The sequence below is a fragment of the Musca domestica genome, unplaced genomic scaffold (assembly GCF_030504385.1).
Source record: "Musca domestica strain aabys unplaced genomic scaffold, Musca_domestica.polishedcontigs.V.1.1 24, whole genome shotgun sequence".
NCBI lineage: Eukaryota > Metazoa > Arthropoda > Insecta > Diptera > Muscidae > Musca > Musca domestica.
Window position 1 is genome coordinate 3,413,876 of NW_026712272.1, and position 21,698 is coordinate 3,435,573.

Here is a 21,698-nt window from a genome sequence, read left to right on the forward strand (position 1 = left end):
GCATATCGTCCCATGTATTATGTTGTTTCGAAACTTGTGCTATCATTGTTTTCACTGTCCGATTTGTCCTTTCAGTAGGGTTCTCTTGCGGGGTGTAAGGAGCCGTAAGTTGATGCTTTATACCCATTTCTGCTAGGAATTTTTCGAATTGGTTGCTAGTGAATTGGGTTCCGTTATCGGTTATCAATATTTTTGGAACCCCATATCTAGAAATAATTCTTTCTCTGCATGCCTTTATTAATCCCTCTGTCGTAGCCTTCCGCAATGGAACCAACTCCGTCCATTTTGAGAATCTATCCATAATAACGAGTAGCATTGAGTTACCGTGCTTAGATCGCGGTAGGGGTCCTACGAAGTCCGCACAAATAGTGGCCCATGGTTCCTCCGGGATTCTTATCAACATTTCCCCTGCTGGTTTCTGTTGGCTGACTTTATATTTTTGGCAACATTCGCACTGCTGGACATAACGTTTGATGTCCTGGAACATACCAGGCCAAAAATATCGGTTCGCCACCTTGTTGCTAGTCTTTCGCACTCCCAAATGACCTCCGGTGACACTGTCATGATTTTCTCTAAGGACCTGAATCCTTGATCCGGTGGGCACACACAGCTTCCATGGTGTGCAATCTTCATCGTTTATTTGCTTGGGAAAATGTCGATAAACATTTCCCTCAATGATTGTATAGTCTGGATACTTCTTCGGATTCTTGGTTATGGTTTCCTTCAACTTTTCTAGCCATGGGCACGGACTGGTGTCATATTTTACTGTGGCTAGGTCTAACGTTTCCAAAGGTGTTCTCGAAAGCGCATCTGCCACAACGTTCTGTTTTCCTCTACGGTATCTGATCAAAAAATTATATTGCTGTAGCTCGAGAGCCCAACGTGCGAGTCGACCTGTAGGGCTTTCAATAGAATTTAACCATTTTAGGGCCAAATGATCGGTAATAACTATAAACTGGTAACCCTCTAAATAGGGTCTCATGTGTCTAATGCCCCACAGTATGGCTAGACATTCCTTTTCAGTCGCTGAGTAGTTCTTTTCAGCCTGTTTTAAATGTCTGCTGGCGTAGGCTATGACACGTTCCACGTTATCTAACTCCTGTGTTAGAACTGCTCCAAGGCCATAGTTGCTGGCATCAGTTTGCAATATGAACGTCTTTGTGAAATCCGGACAAGCCAGAACGGGAGCTTCAGTTAACTTTGCTTTTAGGTCTGAGAATGCTTCTTGTTGTTCGGGACCCCATTTCCAATGTTTTCCCTTTTTAAGAAGACTAGTCAATGGTTGTGAAATTGTTGCAAACTGTGGGACAAATCTTCGGTACCAAGATGCTACTCCAAGAAATCTTCGTACCTCCTTTACCGATGTTGGAGGTTTCATTTCCACTATTGCGGCAACTTTATCTGGATCCGTCTTTATTCCCTCGCTACTCACAACATGGCCTAAATACTTCGTTTCTTTTCTGAAAAATTCGCATTTCTCAATGTTTATTCTCAGGTTAGCTGATCGCAATCTTCTGAACACTTCTCTCAAGTTCCGCAAGTGTTCCTCAAACGTTTTTCCAATGACGATGATATCGTCAAGGTATGCAAAAGCGTGGGGGTCCATTTCAGGCCCAATCACACTATCTAATGCCCGTTGGAAGGTTGCCGGTGCTGAATGCAAACCGAAAGGCATCACTTTCCACTGATATAGACCTTTACCAGCTACCGCAAAGGCCGTGTATTTTCTGCTCTCCTTCGCCATAGGTATTTGCCAATATCCGTCTTTAAGGTCCAGGCTACTCACGTATTTGGCATCCCGTAGTCGATTCAGTATTGTGTCGATGCGGGGTAAAGGGTAGGCATCTGGAACAGAACGTTTATTCAATTGGCGAAAATCCATACAAGTTCTCCAATTCCCATTTTTCTTTCTGACTAATGTGATGGGGAAACAGTATGGGCTTGTAGACGGTTCTATACATCCTCGTTCTTCGAGCTTTCTCACTTCGGCATTAATCACGGCTTGCATTGCAGGATTTCGCGGAGCATATCTTAATTTAATGGGTCGATCGTCGGTCATTACAATCTTATGTTCAGCTATTGACGATAGGCCATTTAATTGTTGGAACTTAGGGAGTTCCTGTGCCAGAAAATTTTCAACGATCTCACATTGCGTTTTACTCAATTCATCGTTTAAGAATTTAGCTCTGGGGGATACACTATTCGTAGCTGTCATTGTATCTATTACCTCTTTTGATGGGGTTTCCTCTCCTATAGCCACGGTACAATGCTCCGTTGATGTGGTTGGCTTACTTAATTTGACACTTATACCGGCGCAGTGAATGGTCGTGTGGAACTGTTTTAGAAATTCCAATCCCAATATGATGTTTTCCTTGAATTGCGGCATGATGAGAAATGTAACATCTGAGCTTTGGTTTCCAAATGTAACAGGTAACACTGTTGATCTTGTGATGTTCACCGTGGTGCCGTCTGCGAGGATAACATTTGCCTCATGCCGTGAATAAGTAAACCTTTTCTTGATTTTTTTCGCAAATTCTCTTTTTATAAAACAGCTAGTGGCACCAGTGTCGACAGTTGCTTTAATAGCTTTCCCCTCTATTAAGACAGTTGCAGTAAGGCGATATTCTTCACATTGCAATGATGTAATATTCTGGTTACTCTTCTTTGCCGGGGGTTCATCCTGCTGCGTTTCTGGATTGGATGAGCTTTCGTTTAGCACTTGGTCACCTTGATTGGTGCAATACAGGTTATTTCTAGAGTTGTCCGCACGTCGATTATAGTTTTGTTGATTTCGAGGCTGTTCTGACCGAGAATTATTTGGTATGCTTTCGAGTTCGTCTGCCAAGGAGATCAATTCCGAAAGTGTGGTAAAGTCTTTACGGCGAATGTACCATTGATAATCCGAATGCGCGTTTCTAAAAATTCGTTCCAATTTTTGTTCTTCGGTCATATTGGTGTGCTGCATAAGATGCTGTATAGAGAGTACATATTCCTTAAACGGCTCCTTATTACGCTGTATCCTTCTCCTAATTTCATCCTCCAATTTCTCAAAGTATCTCGGTGGCAAAAAGAATTTCAGAAAATCACTCTTAAATTCGTTCCAGGTAGTCCAGTGTCGGTTGTTGTTCCTTAGCCAGATTAAAGCTTTACCTCGTAACAACTCTGGCATTACTTTAATTATTTGATTCAATTCCACGATGTACATTTCAGCCATTTCTTCTACACGTTCTACGAATCCAATAGGGTCCATTCCATTTTCAAAAGTAATATTCCATTTTCGGATTTGGTCGAGAATTACGAGTAACGACGAATTATTGGATGGCTTGGGCGGAGAATCTTTTTGAAATCCATATTCGGGGTTTGTTGGCGACAGCTTCTGTACTTTTTGATCGTTTGTTACCCCTGTGCTTGACTCTCCATGTGACCTTTCCGCGGAAATGTGGGGAAGGGCGTACTCTGTTTTTATTGGGGATAATACTATTGCTTCTGCTCCACACGGTGTTACGGTTATAAGGGGTTGTTTTGTGACGGCTCGCAATGTCGGCGATTTGGTCGGACTGGTACTTTCATGTTTGTTCTGCAACTCTATAAGCCGTCTGTATACATCGGCTTCATGGTCGTGGTGGAGAAATTTAGCCCATCTTTTTCGGAGATCGTCCACTTTTCCAACTGGATCAAGATTGAATTCAGTAAGATATGTTACCAAGTCTTCTTGCTTTAGCATATAGGCCCAGGAGACCTTCAACATTGTCTTTTCGTTTGACATTTTCTTTTTTTTTTTTTTTTTTTTTTTTTTTTTTTTTTTTACTTGTTTCAGTTTTTTTTTTTTTTTAACTGTTTTTTTTTTTTTCACTGGGATTTCATCTGTATTTGTCTAATTATTGTTCACTCATTTATTTATTCTTTCTCTCTTTTATAGTCCCTGCTCGGGCGCCATTGTGACGACGTGTTTTCACTTTGAAGCTGGGGTAGGTTCAGCGGGGGCCAGAGTCGTCACAAAAATTTATTTGTTAGGACATAAAGAGAGAGAGAGAGCGAAGCAAAAATATTTTCTTAAAACGTTATAAATTTATTTCCTTAAATAACACTAAACACTACACTAAACACAATAAAATCACGTTCAGAACTTTTTACGAAGAACACTAAATCACAAAGTTCAGTCGACATGTTAATAAACGGGTAGCAGTGGTGGCAGCTTGGCACAGCGGCGGCCCGATGAATAGGCGAGCGACGAATAGAGTGGCGGCAGCTTGGCACAGCGGCGGCCCGATGAATAGGCGAGCGACGAATAGGGTGGCGGCGGCTTTGGCACAGCGGCGGCCCGATGAATAGGCGAGCGACGAATAGGGTGGCGGCGGCTGTGGCACAGCGGCGGCCCGATGAATACGTCAGCGGCGAGTAGTAGTGGCGGCAGCTTGGCACAGCGGCGGCCCGATGAATAGGCGAGCGACGAATAGGGTGGCGGCGGCTTTGGCACAGCGGCGGCCCGATGAATAGGCGAGCGGCGAATAGGATGGCGGCGGCTTTGGCACAGCGGCGGCCCGATGAATACGTCAGCGGCGAGTAGTAGTGGTGGCAGCTTGGCACAGCGGCGGCCCGATGAATACTCGCACGACGAATCGGGTGGCGGCAGCTTTGGCACAGCAGCAGCCCGATGAGTACGTCAGTCGCCGTCAACGCAGCCCGAAGAATAGGGAGTATTGCTACAACCCTCACTTGACCCTGCGTTCAGTCGCCGTCAACGCAGCCCGAAGAATAGGGAGTATTGCTACAACCCTCACTTGACCCTGCGTTCAGTCGCCGTCAACGCAGCCCGAAGAATAGGGAGTATTGCTACAACCCTCACTTGACCCTGCGTTCAGTCGCCGTCAACGCAGCCCGAAGAATAGGGAGTATTGCTACAGCCCTCACTTGACCCTGCGTTCAGTCGCCGTCAACGCAGCCCGAAGAATAGGGAGTATTGCTACAACCCTCACTTGACCCTGCGTTCAGTCGCCGTCAACGCAGCCCGAAGAATAGGGAGTATTGCTACAGCCCTCACTTGACCCTGCGTTCAGTCGCCGTCAACGCAGCCCGAAGAATAGGGAGTATTGCTACAACCCTCACTTGACCCTGCGTTCAGTCCAGTCCAGTCACCACAAATAGTCAAGGCTTATTGTTTGGCTTACTAAGACTCAATTCAACCGAGGTTGCGCGCCTTTTCTTCCTCCCAATCACACTTGACTTACCAGCCATCAACAGAAGACTGATCCCGATTGGGTGAAATGCGTCTCCTTTTATACCTTTTTGGCTGGACAACGATTGTTGTTTTCTCATGACAGCAGCTGATCCCAATCTGACAGTTTTGCGTAGTTCCGCCATTTGCCACCAGGGGTTCCAATGTTGTATTTTAAGTATACTTCTTTCTACTAGGGGACAATAATAATGTACCCCAAAAACGAAAGCATGACTTTTGGGCGTTACAGTTGCCTTCTAATATTCTCTCCTCTCCAGCACTCTCTGGGAGATGTCATATTAAAATTCCATAAAAAACCTCCAACTATGTGACACTCTTCCTTTGTTTAGGCCTGTAATGAAGGCCGCCGGTTTTAGGCAAATATTTATTAACATTTCCATCACTTTGGGCTTCCTAGCTTTCTTCTATCTCCCTTTCTCCTTTCTCTTAGCGAGTAAGGCATTTCATTAAAATCCAATCATTTCCCCAACTATCCTTAGCATATATCCTTGCTTTGTAAGAAGAAGATGTTGGCATTCTGAAGCATTGCAGAGGGATTACTCCAGCCTGCTAACCGAGCAGAAGCATAAAATCCAACATAAATACATCTATGAGACATTAAAAAGACATTTCCTAATTATATAAAAATGGAGAGACTTTGTTTAACTAAAATGTATAAAAAACTTACCCAAGTAATAAAATGCTGAACTGCAAGAAGACGGAGAAGAAAAAGAAAAAACATCACAAATAATGTGCCAAAGATAATAAAAAGCTGAAAGTGAGAAAAACTTATGTAAATACCAGAGGCAAGACACAATCCCTTTACTTTTTTCTTTGGAGCGGAGAAGGGGCTAGCAGCTCCATTTAGTTTAGCTTGCCATGACAATGCCAGTAAATTGTATTTTATTTGCTCGAGGACCGGCGAGTTGTATGCGAGGACGAGAGATGAGAGAGTAAGAAGCTCACTCGGAATGTAGATGTGTGTGTGTGGTTTAATAAGGGAATTTGTAAGTGGCTGGCTGCCTGCAATTGAGTATGACTTGTGGAATAATTCTGCCAAGAGGCTGTTGTGTTATGGCCAAAGTCAAAGGAAAGGAAACTACAACGCAAGAGCCAGAACTAAATGTAAATTAAATGCAATAAAGCTTTCGTTTACATTTTAGTCGTCGTTGTCGTTTTACTGTCAGATAAAATAATGCACTTAAAGAAAATAATTTTATTAAGACCGATAACAGAATCTTATTGCAGAACATTTGTGACAACATTTGCTGTAGAATTGTTACATCCTTTTTTTATCGATAACAATTATTTTGTAAGAATTTTTATAGAAAACTACTTCGATGACAACATTTCTTTATAGAAATGCTGTTCGATAGCAGCTTTAATAGCAACATTTTCCGCAGTAATATTAATCGATAACGACGATAACTTAATCAATAATAACATTTTCCATAAACAAAACTGGCCGATAACAATAATTTCCATCGAAAATGCAATCTATAATCGAATTTTCTGTATAAAAGTTGATCGATTACAACATTTTTTATCGGAAAGTTGTTCGATGGCAAAATTTTCTATAGAAAAGTTTATCGATGACAACATTTTCCATGGGAAAGTTGTTCGATAACTACGTTTTTTATAGAAAAGTTGTTCTATAACTACGTTTTTTTATAGAAAAGTTGTTCGATAACAACATTTTCTATAGAAAAGTTGTTCGATAATAACATTTTCTATTGAAAAGTTGTTCGATAACAAGATTTTCTTTAGAAAAGTTGTTCGATAACAAGATTCTCTATAGAAAAGTTGTTCAATAAAAAGATTTTCTATAGAAAATATGTTCGACAACAACATTTTCTATAGAAAAGTTAACCGATAACAACATTTTCTATAGAAAAGTTAACCGATAACGACATTTTCTATAGAAAAGTTAACCGATAACAACATTTTCTATAGATAAGTTGATCGAAAACAACATTTTCTATAGAAAAGTTTTTCGATAACAACATTTACTATAGAACAGTTGTTCGATAACAACATTTTCTATAGAAAAGTTATTCGATAACAAAATTTTCTATAGAAAAGTTGTTCGATAACAAAATTTGCTATAGAAAAGTTGTTCGATAACAACATTTTCTATAGAAAAGTTGTTCGATAACAACATTTTCTATAGAAAAGTTGTTCGATAACAACATTTTCTATAGAAACTTGTTCGTTAACAACATTTTCTATAGAAAAGTTGTTCGATAACAACATTTGCTATTGAAAAGTTGTTCGATAACAGCATTTGCTATTGAAAAATTGTTCGATAACAACATTTTCTATTGAAAAGTTGTTTGATAACCACATTTTCTTTCGAAAAGTTGTTCGATAACAACATTTTCTTTAAAAAAGTCATCAATACGAATATTTTTCACATCCGAGTTCATCGATAACAATATGTTTTATAGGAAAGCTTATCGATAGCGATATTTTCTGTAAGTTTATCCATAATTTATTGATCTATAGCAACAATTTTTAAACAAAATTTTGAAAATTGATTTCGATAAAAAAATAGAAGAGTTGATCGATAACAAATTTCCGATAATCGATAACAACTTTTTCTGTAGAGACTTTTGATGATAGAAATGTTTTATAGCAAATTTATCGAAATTATTTTTTATAATCGATAATAGCCTTTTTTAGAACAAAAAATGATTAAGAACAATGTTTTTCATAGAAAATGTGATCGATAGCAACTTCTTCTGTTAAAAAAAAAACCGATAACAATATTTTTTAAAAATAATTTATGTCATTATTCCATTCGAAATTTTCCTCCATGTACCATTTGTATTTAGAATAAAATACTGCGTAACTTGTTCTTAATGCAGTAACTGGGTGCAGGACGACTCCTCTAACTATATTATGGGTGTGGACAAGATGTATAATTTTTTTTCCTACGTATAAATTTCATTGTAATAATGCCACTTTAAGTCAGAACAATTGTCTGAATTTGTTTTGTTATGATAAATGTTCAGAGTAGCCGTCGTTGTTCGTTATTCCAGAATTTAATTATTTTTTTGCGAACCTTAAAAGCAACTACAGCAACAACAACGATGGCAGTCAGAAGGAGTAGGGAAGCCAAATGCATGGCAATAAAATGCTCTATTGAGCGCGGAAAAATGAATTTAATTAAGCTTGGTAATTGAATTGGGAATTGGCGCCGAAGGAATGTTCAAATGCGCATGCTGGAAGGGTATTAGAAATTAAAAAAATAATAATAATTTTAATAAACTTGAAATTATAATTTAAAGGAAATATCAAATAAATTTTACAATTTTTAATTTTAAATAAAAAAGTGATATGTAAATCGTAGTTTAACACTCATTTCCTTTTTTATCGAAACTTATCGATAATTTATTATATCTGGTATTTTATATTTATATTCTTTTATTTAAAATCGTTAACTAATTTCAAATCTTTTTTCTGCCCTTTCAGAAAATGCGTCAATTCCAAAAAGTCTTGGAAGACTTAAGTTCCCGCATCGCTTCCGCCGAGGCGACCAAAAATGCCTGGGTTGTACCGGCCACCAGTGCCGAGGCCAGCGAACAATTGCAACATTTACAACGATTACGTGATAAGATGACAACTGCCGGTGCCCTGCTCGATGACTGCAATGAACAGCAATCGTTCTTTACAGCCAATCAAGTGATGGTGCCAGCAAATTGTCTCTCGAAATTGGAAGATTTGAATACAAGGTATGTCTGAGAAAAAAAAAAACCAAAAATGTTTACAAAAATCTTGTCCGATAACTAGATTTTCTAAAGGAAACTTTTTCGATAACAAAGATTTCCACTGAAAACAAGATCCATGGCATGACTTTCCTTAAACATCTAGCTATATAACAATATTTTTTATAGAAATGTGTTCAATAGGACGAATTTTTATTATCTAAGTCGATAACGAGATTTTCTGTAGAAATCGACCACAATAAGAAATCGATTACAATATTTTTTTCTATAGTTTTCAATAGAAAATTTTGTCGATAACAAGATTTTTTTATGGAAAACTTGGTCGATAAGAAGATTTTCTATAGAAAACTGAGTCGATAACAAGATTTTCTATAGAAAACTGGGTAGATAACAAGATTTTCTATAGAAAATCTGGTTATCGACCAAATCTGGTTATCGACCAAATTTTCTATAGAAAATCTTGTTATCGACCCAGTTTTCTATAGATAATCTTGTTATCGACCCAGTTTTCTATAGAAAATCTTCTTATCGACCAAGTTTTCCATAAACAAATCTTGTTATCGACCAAATTTTCTTTGAAAACTATAGGAAAAATTTGGTCGATAACCAGATTTTCTATAGAAAACTTGGACGATAACCAGATTTTCTATAAAGAATTTGGTCGATAACCACATTTTCACTATAAAAATTGGTCGATAACCAGATTTTCACTAGAAAACTTGGTCGATAACAAAAATTTCTATAAAGAACTTGATCGATAACCAGATTATAAATAGAAAACTTGGTCGATAAGAAGAATTTTATAGAAAACTTGGTCGATAACAATATTTTCTATAGAAAAATTGTCCGATAGCAATATTTTCTATAGAAAAATTGTCCGATAGCAATATTTTCTATAGAAAAATTGTCCGATAACAATATTTTCTATAGAAAAATTGTCCGATAACAATATTTTCTATAGAAAAATTGTCCGATAACAATATTTTCTATTGAAAAATTGTCCGATAACAATATTTTCTATTGAAAAATTGTCCGATAACAATATTTTCTATAGAAAAATTGTCCGATAACAATATTTTCTATAGAAAAATTGTCCGATAACAATATTTTCTATAGAAAAATTGTCCGATAACAATATTTTCTATAGAAAATTTGTCCGATAACAATATTTTCTACAGAAAAGTTGTTCGATAACAACCTTTTCCATAGAAAAGATGTTCGATAACTACCTTTTCCATAGAAAAGTTGTTCGATAACAACCTTTTCCATAGAGAATTTGTCCGATAACAATATTTTCTATAGTAAAGTTGTAGGATAACAACCTTTTCTCTAGAAAATTTGTCCGATAACAACCATTTCTATAGAAAAGTTGTCCGATAACAACCTTTTCTATAGAAAAGTTGTCCGATAACAACCTTTTCTATAGAAAAGTTGTCCGATAACAACCTTTTCTATATAAAAGTTGTCTGATAACAATCTTTTATATAGAAAAGTTGTCCGATAACAACCTTTTCTATAGAAAAGTTGTCCGATAACAACCTTTTCTATAGAAAAGTTGTCCGATAACAACCTTTTCTATAGAAAAGTTGTCCGATAACAACCTTTTCTACAGAAAAGTTGTCCGATAACAACCTTTTCTATAGAAAAGTTGTCCGATAACAACCTTTTCTATAGAAAAGTTGTCCGATAACAACCTTTTCTATAGAAAAGTTGTCCGATAACAACCTTTTCTATAGAAAAGTTGTCCGATAGCAACCTTTTCTATAGAAAAGTTGTCCGATAGCAACCTTTTCCATAAAAACTGGTTCGATAACAAGATTTGGTCGATTTTCTATAGAAAACTTGGACGATAACCAGATTTTCTATGGAAAACTTGGTCGATAACAAGATTTTCTATAGAAAACTTGGTCGATAACCAGATTTTCTATAGAAAAATTGGTCGATAACCAATTTCTATAGAAAAGTTGCTGACAAACTTTTCTATAGAAAAGTTGCCCGTTTCGACTTTTCTTTAGAAAGGTTTCCGATAAGAACTTTTTTCATTGAAAAGAAGTCCGATAAAAACTTTTTTTTATAGAAAAGTTGTCCGATAACAACCTATTCCATAGAATAGTTGTCCGATAGCAATCTTTTTTATAGAAAAGTTTTCCAATAACACCCTTTTCCATAGAAAAGATGTGCGATTACAACTTTTTTTTAGAAAAGTAGTCCGATAACAACCTTTTCCATAGAAAAGTTGTCCGATAACAACTTTTTCTATCTAAAAGTTGTACGATAACAACTTTTTCTATAAAAATTCTATATGATAGCAACATTTTCTAAAAATGTCGTCCGATAACAACCTGCAAGAAAGTCATCGAAGTTGTCCAATAATTTTTGTAGGTTCTGGAACAGAGCAATTAATTTGTATTTTTTATTTTTTTATTTATTTATTTATTAATTTATTTATTTATTTATTTTTTTTTTTTTTTTTTTTTTTTGTAGAATGAAATTGCTACACATTGCCATGGACGAACGCCAGAAGGTTCTGTTGAATGCTGGTGGTAATCAAAATATGGAAAATGGTGAAGATGGTCGTTTGACATCGAACAGTGGCACAATTGGACCAATACCAAATCTGGGACAGAGTGTTAACCCGCCATGGGAGAGAGCAACCACAGCTTCCAATGTGCCTTATTACATCGAGTGAGTACAACTCATTCTCATCAATAAAGCTCTCTTTTACATATTTTTTCTCTCATTCTCTCTAACTCTCTTTTCAGTCACGAACGTGAAACCACCCACTGGGATCATCCCGACATGATCGAGCTGATGAAGAGTTTAGCCGATCTAAATGAAATCCGTTTCTCAGCCTATCGCACAGCCATGAAGTTACGGTCGGTACAAAAATCTCTAGCTTTGGATCGCATACCCATGGCAGCGGCCATTGAATCGTTCGATCGCCACGGTCTAAGGGCACAAAATGATAAATTAATCGATATACCCGATATGACAACGGTGCTGCATTCGTTGTACGTGACGCTGGATAAGATCGATTTAACCAAATTATTGGATTTGGCCATCAATTGGATATTGAATGTTTACGATTCGCAGCGTACCGGACAGATAAGAGTATTAAGTTTTAAGGTAAGCCAGAGAGGCGTGAGTGAGGTGTTAGAGATGGAAGAGATTTAATTTTTGTTGTGTCATTTTCTATTTTGTCAAATCCAAGGTGGGCTTGGTGCTATTGTGTCGTGGCCATTTGGAGGAGAAATATCGTTATCTATTCCGTTTAATTGCCGATCCTGAACGTAAAATTGATCAACGTAAATTGGGCTTGCTATTGCACGATTGTATTCAGGTAAGAAATGTTTGATAATGTTATTAATTTGTTTAAGTTGGAATTATAATGTATGTTTTGTTGTTGTTGCTTTTTTTGTAATTGCAGGTACCTCGCCAATTGGGAGAAGTAGCTGCTTTTGGTGGCTCAAATATTGAGCCATCGGTGCGTTCCTGCTTAGAGAGAGCTGGTATTTCTCAAGAAGGTAAGAAGGGAAATTTTTTATTGTTCAAAATTAGTTACCTATGAGATTTTTTAGTCATTTATTTATTATTTATTAATTTTTTTATAATTATTATTATTTTGATGGTTAATATTTTAAAAGAGAAAACTATGAAAATATAGTTAAGTGACGTAAAATTGGTAAAAATGTCAAAACTTAATGACATAACTAACTTCTGCTAAAAAGCAAACGGTTTTTGGGGGAAAGTCCTTAAATTTTTGTCTAGGAAAAAAAAAACAGTAGATAAATAGAAAACAGTAGGAAAATATACCATTTTTGATGGCGCCCAAATGCAAATTCTTTCGGGATTTAATACCGTACCTTTGAGGACTTGAAGAGAGGGGCTGGCTGTGGCCGAGAAAAGCTCAGCCCTTACAAAATCAACGTGGGGATCCACAAACCTCCTAAAAAGGATTGATAGCAATTTTCCTTGACGAAAAAAGCCTAGTTAGGACGTCAGGGCTCACTCAACGTAGTGTCGTCCAAAAATCTGAGTGCATTTGAAAACAGGATCTGCAGCTCAAAATCAAAGCTTTTATGAAGAAAAAATGTCACACGAAAATTTTGTAAGACAAATATTTTTCATCTCAAATTTCGATAAAAAAAGGACCTCGCCTCAGGATACTGTCAATTCTTTCCCCTTGGAAAATCAAATCATCGATAGTTTTGTACTTCCTAAGTATTATTCTTTTCATCCCTAAAAAAATTAAATTAAGACATTTCCGCTTCAAATTCCTTGGTCTCTTCTTCTTGTTGGGCGCCATACCAAACCAGAGCCGAAAGGTTGACTGACTGAGAATCAACTCCCAGATCAAACGGCTGAAGCTACAATCTTGAAATTTTGCATGAGATTCAGTCTTGGTCTGTAGGTGTGTGATAAGGCTGAGTTTTTGGGAATTCATACTAAAAGGGTACGATGAGTACTAAAATGTACTTAAAATTGAATACATTGTATTGAACAAACGAGCTAGAATGAATGCGTTGAAATTTAGAATAAGAGTCTCTGATGGAGTGCAGGATATATGTATCAATGAACTTATGGTATTTCGAACTTTGAAATTACGAAAAGTCCTATAATGGTACTAAACTTTTTAATTGGTACCATTTGGTATTATTTGAATGAATAGAGCTAAACACTGAAGGTTGGAAAGAAAGTTTGATACATGCTGATAGTAATGGTACTAAGTTTGCAACTTTTTGGTTAAGGGTGATCGGATGAAGCTGAAATTTTGTATTTGTCCCTGGTCAACTACAAGTGCAAGAAAAGCGCTAAATAGTACTATATATGGTACAATTTGGTATTGGATGAAAAGATAGTGCTTGAAATCTAAAGTGGTTCTACATTTTAGGTATTACTGAAGCGAGAGGGATAAAATTCTGGAATTTGATATTTAGATTAATGATGGTATCTATGTTTGAAAAATGTTGGTAGTTTGGAAATACGTCCCATACCAGTGCGTAAAGTACTTACTTTAGTATTGGGTGAAAGGATAGGACTGGAATCCTCAAATTTGATATTTAGCTTTCTTTTGGTATCTGTAGTAAAGATATGGAGATAGCTTTGAAAATATGTGCTATAATTGTACGAAAAGTACTAAATAGTACTCAATTGCGTAAAATTCTGAAATTTAATATTTGGACTACTGATGGTGTCTGTGTTTGAGATTTGGCGGTAGTTGGGAAATACGTCTCATATTTATACGATGAGTACTAAACGGTACTTATTTTAGTATTGGGTGAAGGAATAGAGCTGAAATCCTCAAATTTGATATTGAGGCCTCTGTTGGTGTCTAGAATATAGATTTGGAGGTAGTTTAGGTAAGTAAAAAAGTTGTAAGTTCGGCCGGGCCGAACTTGGAATTCACTCCACCATTTGGTACAAATTTGGAAATCCAAAAAAATAAAATCCATTAAAAATCTTGTTAAAATCTTAAAAATACCGAATGTAGCCGTGTATTAGGGTATATAAGACGACGTGGACCTTCATAGGCAAATTTTGTCAGAAGCTATTATAATATTAAAATGCTTAACTTGAAAAAAAATCTGTTTATAATGTAGCTAAAATAAATAAAATACCGAATATAGGGAGATACCATACGTGGACCTGCAAAGACAGTTTTCTGACATAGGCTGTATTATCCATTACGACCTTCAAATACCAAATTTGAAACAATTCCGGTAAATAATGTCGCTAAAATCATCAAAATACCGAATATCGTATGTGGGCTACACGAAGACGTGGACCTGCACAGACAATCTCCTGTCATATGCTGTAGTATCCATTACGAAATTCAAATACCAAATTTGAAACAATTCCGGTAAATAGTGTCGCTAAAATCATCAAAATACTGAATATCGGGGGTACCGTTATATGGGGGCTATACGAAGACGTGGACCTACAAAGCCCATACCAAAAGTCCTGCAGACATAATACACATTTTGGTAAATTTTTATCAACTACTTCATTTCGTTCGGAAGCTAGAGTAATTTCCACAGACGGACGGACATTGATTAATCGACATAGAATTTTATGCTGATCAAGATTATATATACTTTGTGGGGTCTAAAATGTATATTTCGAAGTGTTACAAACGGAATGACAAACTTAATACACCCTCCATACTATGGTGGAGGGTAGAAAAATGTGAAAAAATGTGTGCTTTTGTACGCTTGTAAACAATATAATGAGCTGTCACTGGAAAAATTTTAAAAGCTATCGGACGAGTGGCTAACTGATTACAGCAGCCTGTATATAAAACCTCGAAAGTCTGAACATTTGGTACGATTTTTGAAGTTTTTAACACAAAAACTGTTAAAAGAGTAGCTAAGTTCGACCGAACCGAAATTTTATTTCCCTCCACCATTTGGAAAGAACTTGAAAATATCAAAAAAAAATCCGTCGAAAACAATCCGTTATATGCGTCCTATACCAAAACGAAATACCGAAAATGTGGCCAAATATAGCTTTTTTTCAATACCAATCAGCCTGCATATAGTATAAATATTTGTGGCAAATTTCAAAACTCTAAATTAATTAATGTGGATTCTATGGCGATTTCAACACACAGACGGAAAGACAGGCAGACATTGCTTAATCGATTTATAATTTTATTCAGATCAAGAATATTTATACTTTGTGGGATTTTCGACGAATATTTAGAGTTGTTGCAAACGGAATGACAAATTTATTTTATTTTTTTCTTTGTATAAAAAGTTATCCAATAAATAATCGATTACCTCAAGACTTTAAATAAACCTGAATTGGTTCTTAAAGAGGCCTTAATATCTACTCCATTCCCAAAAAACCAAAAATCGCCTGCCTTTTCCCTTAATTTTTATACCCTACACCACAAGGTGGTCAGGGTATTATGTCTTTGTGCATTTGTTTGTAACAGGCAGAAGGAAACGAGATAGACCCATAGTTCCATTTGATGATCTGCATAGAATCACATTCTGAGTCGATTTATGCATGTCCGTCCGTCCGTCCGTCTGTCCATGTATTTTTGTAAACAAAGTACAGGTCGCATTTATTGCCCGATCCAGATTAAATTTTGCACAGATCATTTTCTTGGCCCAAGAAGACGAACCCTATTGAATTTGGAGATAATCGGTCAAAATTTAGATATAGCTCCCATATATATCTTCGTCCGATTTAGCTTTTATTGTGCACCAAACGTGTAATGTCAGCCCGAATTGTATGGAATTTTGCATATACACCCAAATTAGGCCTGAAAATAAGTATGCGAAATTTGATCGAAATCGGTTCAGATATAGCTATAGCTCCCATATATATTGTTCATCCGATTTGTTATTTTTGTCCTCCGCAGCCGTAATATGCACTCTGCAACAACAATATTTGGGGAAATATATCAAATGCAGCTCAGAAATACCTTTGCTAAATTTTATCGAGATCGGTTCAGATTTGGATGTATCTCCCATATATAACTTCGTCCGATTTACCTTTTATTGTGCACCAAACGTCTAATATTTGTCTAAATGGGATGGAATTTAGCACTTACGACAGAATTGAGTGAAGAAGCTAGTATGTCAAATTTGATCGAAATCGGTTCAGATATAGCTATAACTCCCATATATATTGTTCATCCGATTTGTTATTTTTGTCCTCCACAGCCGTAATATGCACTCCGTAACAACGATATTCAGGGAAATCTATCAAATACAGTTCAGAAATATCTTTGCCAAATTTAATCGAAATCGGTTCCGATTTGGATATAGCTCCCATATATATCTTTATCCGATTTCAAATTAATTGTGCACCAATTGGGCAATACCAGTCCGAATTTAAAAGATACAAATGCTTCGGCATATTTAGTCCTTTGAACTTTAAATTATAATTATAATCATAGCGTGTATGATTGAATTGTCCCATAAAAAATTTTAATTGTTATGCGGAGCTCTACTAAATTAGCAAAGTGGTGTAGGGTATCATATTAAGACTTCCTTTACTGGTTTATTTAAATATTTACCTTAAATAAACCGGTCAAGTTGTCTGCCTGTGTCTGGTAACTTACTTTTCAAAATAAAGTTTACAATTAAAAATTCTTCCCCTCCCCTCCTCATCCTCCCACCACCATTCGACGAGACCTTTTCTTTTACTTAATTAAAAATGCATTTGGTTACCGTTCTTTTCATTTGCATACATAATTTACATAAATGACTTTGAAGTAAATCTACTGCATATACATATTTATTTAAGAGTGTGGCAGATCTGGCATGCATGCCCCATAAAAATGGGATGTCTGGCAAACTATTTTTAAGTTGATCCAAGTATTTTTAGCATTTCTCGTTATCATGTCAGTTAACACATTGACACTAATTACAATTTAAACATTTCTTCCTTTTTTTCTGCTTTTATTTACCTGCCCTGGGCCTGGCATCACACACACAAACCATCTCTCTCTCTTTCTGGTACATCCATGCAGCAATTGATTCCAATCAAGAACTTTCGATTGAATTACATCACTTCCTGGCTTGGTTACAGCACGAACCACAAAGTTTAGTTTGGCTACCGGTATTGCATCGTTTGGCAGCTGCTGAAAGTGCTAAACATCAGGTAAGAGCAAGAAAAGTTTTCTTTGCATTAAGCCAGCCAAGGGAGGGCCACCATGTATGAACTCTGCTGGCCAGTTGGCTGTTCTACCTGGCACTGGGCAACTTGGCACTTAATTAACACTTGAGCTGCTGTTGTCTATGAGGATGTTAAATATGTGTTTTTCATATGCTCTTAGCTAATGTTTGTTTTAACTCTTTTCCTCTCTCCCACACACACACACTCTCTCTCTCTCCCTCTCTCTCACATTCTAGGCCAAATGTAACATATGCAAAGAGTATCCAATTGTTGGCTTCCGTTATCGTTGCCTTAAGTGCTTCAATTTTGACATGTGCCAAAAGTGTTTCTTCTTTGGACGTAATGCCAAAAATCATAAACTAAGTCATCCCATGCATGAATACTGTACAACGGTAAGTGAGGGGCTGTCGGAATATTGGCAAAGGGAAATGGAAACTTATTTTTTGGGGGGTTTTATTTTTGCAGACCACATCCACAGAAGATGTACGAGATTTCACCCGAGCCTTGAAGAACAAATTCAAGTCACGCAAATATTTCAAGAAACATCCCAGGGTGGGTTATTTGCCGGTGCAAAGTGTATTGGAGGGTGATGCCCTGGAGAGTCCAGCTCCGAGTCCCCAGCATACCACCCATACGCTACAAAATGATATGCACTCAAGACTGGAAATGTATGCCACACGTTTGGCCCAGGTGGAATATGGTGGTGGCACTGGGTCCAATTCCACACCCGATAGTGATGATGAACATCAGCTGATTGCTCAATATTGTATGGCATTGCCAACAAATAATGGTGCTGCTCCCAAGTCTCCGGTACAAGTTATGGCCGCCATGGATGCTGAACAGAGAGAAGAATTGGAGGCCATAATCCGGGATTTGGAGGAAGAGAATTCCAATCTACAGGCCGAGTATCAACAGCTGATGACCAAACAGCAAAGTACCACACCCGATGATGCAACCGGCATGCAACATTCCAATTCATCGGTGGGTGGTTTGGCGGCAAGTGGCAATGCCCAGGGAGAACATGGACAGGTGAGAAAAAGAAAATTCTCTCAAATTAAATAAATTCTCAATTCTTCTTCTCTTTTTTCTCACAGGACATGATGGCCGAAGCCAAGCTACTGCGTCAACACAAAGGCCGTCTGGAGGCCCGCATGCAAATCCTTGAGGATCACAATCGCCAGCTTGAGGCCCAGCTACAACGTTTGCGCCAACTGCTCGATGAACCCAACAATGGTGGCACCGTTAGCACACCCGGCTCGGCCTTGAATTCCAAACCGAATACCTTGCAAACACGTTCGGTAACCGCTTCACAATTGAATACCGACTCACCGGCCAAGATGAATCAACAAAATGGCCATTATGACCAGAACACAAGTGAGTAATAATGACCCTCCCTAAAATATAACAAAATTGTTATTTTTCTCTTTTTGCTTTGGAAAAAAAAAAAAACAAGATTCCATAATAATTGCCTTGGAATTTAATAAAATCTATGAAAATATCAACAAGCTAATGAATCCCTGAATATGGATTACCCACTACGCAGCAAGCGAGCAACAAAAACAAACGTTATCATCACTTTTCACTGTTGCCATATCATTGCAGTGGCATTAACTATTTTACAGTGTTGCCATCGCCATAAATTTTTGTTTGAAGGGGTAAAAACCACTATTTTTTGCGATCATAAGCGATTCATACTTCGCAAAATCATAATAAAAAATATGCCTGATTTCAGTCATTTGGAAACATGTCTTTTTTCACTCAGTGAAAAAAAAAAACATTTTTGTTTCCGAACGTTTTACATGCCCTCTCATAGATTGTCATTCAAAATTCCAGTATTTTTCATTTATTGTCCGAAAAATATCTGTGTGATAGTTTTGAAAGCATTTGCATGGCTTGTTTGTTTCTGGTTGATAATCATCCATTAATTTTATGTTAATTTTTTACACAAATTCAATATCAAAATATACGTTTTAGGATATCTTACCAACAAATAAAAGCGTTCCGCTAAATCAGCTGATTACGGATATGGCATACTTAATCATAAATAATTGATATTTATCGTAAATTGTCTGCTACACAAAAATTTTGGAAAAGTGAGCGAGTCGAGAGGGAATATTTCACAGTTCTTTCAATTGCTGGACAAAATGGCGAACAAATTGTTGTGTTTTGACAAATCAGCTGATTGCTTGCACATTTTTTAATTGTTTCTTCCTGATTACATTTCAATTTTTTTTGCGAAAGAGATAAATTGCTGCCTTGCTCTCTCAGAAAGAAGTTGTTGGGCAACTCCTGCAGTCCACCTAGTTCATTTTTAGTTCACTTAGTTCCATTTTCTAATTAATTTTTTCAGTATCTTTTGTCTTACGTCTGGAGTTGTTTCGATCCGTAAAGAACTAATTCAAATGGAGTCAAAGACTTAAAATGGTAAAGACTAGACAAAATGCATTCTGAACAAATGGTTTGTGTCTAGACTGTGTAGAAAAACAGCTCATGACAGAGCGTTGCCATATTTTCATTCTGTCTTGTCCTATCTTTACAGTTCTATGTCTTTAATGGAGTATTCCGGGTTCTATCATTTATATAGTTCCTTTAGCGCATCGTCTTCCATTGGTGTCGTTTTGGAAGGAACTAGTTCAAGGGAAAATTCAACAAAAGGGACTATCGTAATTATATTTAACTATTTAATTTCACCAATTACATTTGCCCACCTAATTTCTTTAGCATACCTAGAAAAATCTTCTTGTCTTACATCTGAAATTTTGTCATTCTGGATCGAGCTAGTTTAAGTGGAATAATCTAGGAGAAGGTAGATGGAAACTTTAGTTTTATTTCGGAACGACCTAATTCATAAATCGTTAATTTTTCTAGTTCCTTTTTCCCCATATAGTTTCTTTATAACCTAAGTTAATTCTTCTTGTTGATAATCATCCATTAATTTTCTGTTAATTTTTTACACAAATTCAATATCAAAATATACGTTTTAGGTTATCTTACCAACAAATAAAAGCGTTCCACTAAATCAGCTGATTACGGATATGGCATACTTAAACATAAATAATTGATATATATCGTAAATTGTCTGCTACAAAAAATTGCGGAAAAGTGAGCGAGTCGAGAGGGAATATTTCACAGTTCTTTAAATTGCTGGACAAAATGGCGAACAAATTGTTGTGTTTTGACAAATCAGCTGATTGCTTAATTGTTTCTTCCTGTTTACATTTCAAATTTTTTTGCGACAGAGATAAATTACCGCCTTGCTCTCTCAGAAAGAAGTTGTTGGGCAACTCCTGTAGTTCACCTAGTTCATTTTTAGTTCACTTAGTTCCATTTTCTAATTAATTTTTTCAGTATCTTTTGTCTTACGTCTGGAGTTGTTTCGATCCGTAAAGAACTAATTCAAATGGAGTCAAAGACTTAAAATGGTAAAGACTAGACAAAATGCATTCTGAACAAATAGTTTGTGTTTTGACTGTGAAGAAAAACAGCTCATGACAGAGCGTTGCCATATTTTTATTCTGTCTTGTCCTATCTTTACACTTCTATGTCATTGATGGAATATTCCGGGCTTTATCATTTATATAGTTCCTTTAGCGCATCGTCTTCCATTGGTGTCGTTTTGGAAGGAACTAGTTCATGGGAAAATTCAACAAAAGGGACTATCGTAATTATATTTAACTATTTAATTTCACCAATTACATTTGCCCACCTAGTTTCTTTAGCATACCTTGTCTTACATCTGAAATTTTGTCATTCTGGATCGAGCTAGTTTAAATGAAATAATCTAGGAGAAGGTCGATGGAAACTTTATTTTTATTTCGGAACGACCTAATTCATAAATCGTTAATTTTTCTGGTTCCTTTTCTCCACATAGTTTCTTTCTAACCTAAGTTAATTCTTCTAGTTATTTTGTCTCAGAAAGAAGTTGTTGGGCAACTCCTGCAGGAAAACAATTAGTTGGTATGACCATTTGGTTCTTCTAGTTACTTTAGTTCACCTAGTTCATTTTTTTTTTTTTTTTTTGGTGTTTGATGTTATTTTCTCTTACCTCTGGAATTGATTCGATAGGGAAAGAACTTATTAAAAAGGAGTATTCCGTGATTTTCCATTCATATAGTTCATCTTGT

The 21,698-nt window shown here is 36.6% G+C and overlaps 1 protein-coding gene across 9 annotated transcripts in view; it reads left to right on the top strand.

Moving 5' to 3' along the window:
• LOC101893112 (dystrophin, isoforms A/C/F/G/H) overlaps window positions 1-21,698 on the top strand; it is a 752,562-nt gene that overhangs the window by 719,429 nt on the left and 11,435 nt on the right. For all 9 annotated transcript variants that reach the window (XM_059123281.1, XM_059123282.1, XM_059123286.1 and 6 more), the window contains 9 exons: window positions 8,690-8,949; window positions 11,428-11,628; window positions 11,706-12,069; window positions 12,155-12,283; window positions 12,371-12,467; window positions 17,429-17,559; window positions 17,811-17,966; window positions 18,040-18,603; window positions 18,669-18,948. In XM_059123281.1, the coding sequence (XP_058979264.1) occupies window positions 8,690-8,949; window positions 11,428-11,628; window positions 11,706-12,069; window positions 12,155-12,283; window positions 12,371-12,467; window positions 17,429-17,559; window positions 17,811-17,966; window positions 18,040-18,603; window positions 18,669-18,948 (2,182 nt within the window). The remainder of the gene's footprint in view (window positions 1-8,689; window positions 8,950-11,427; window positions 11,629-11,705; window positions 12,070-12,154; window positions 12,284-12,370; window positions 12,468-17,428; window positions 17,560-17,810; window positions 17,967-18,039; window positions 18,604-18,668; window positions 18,949-21,698) is intronic.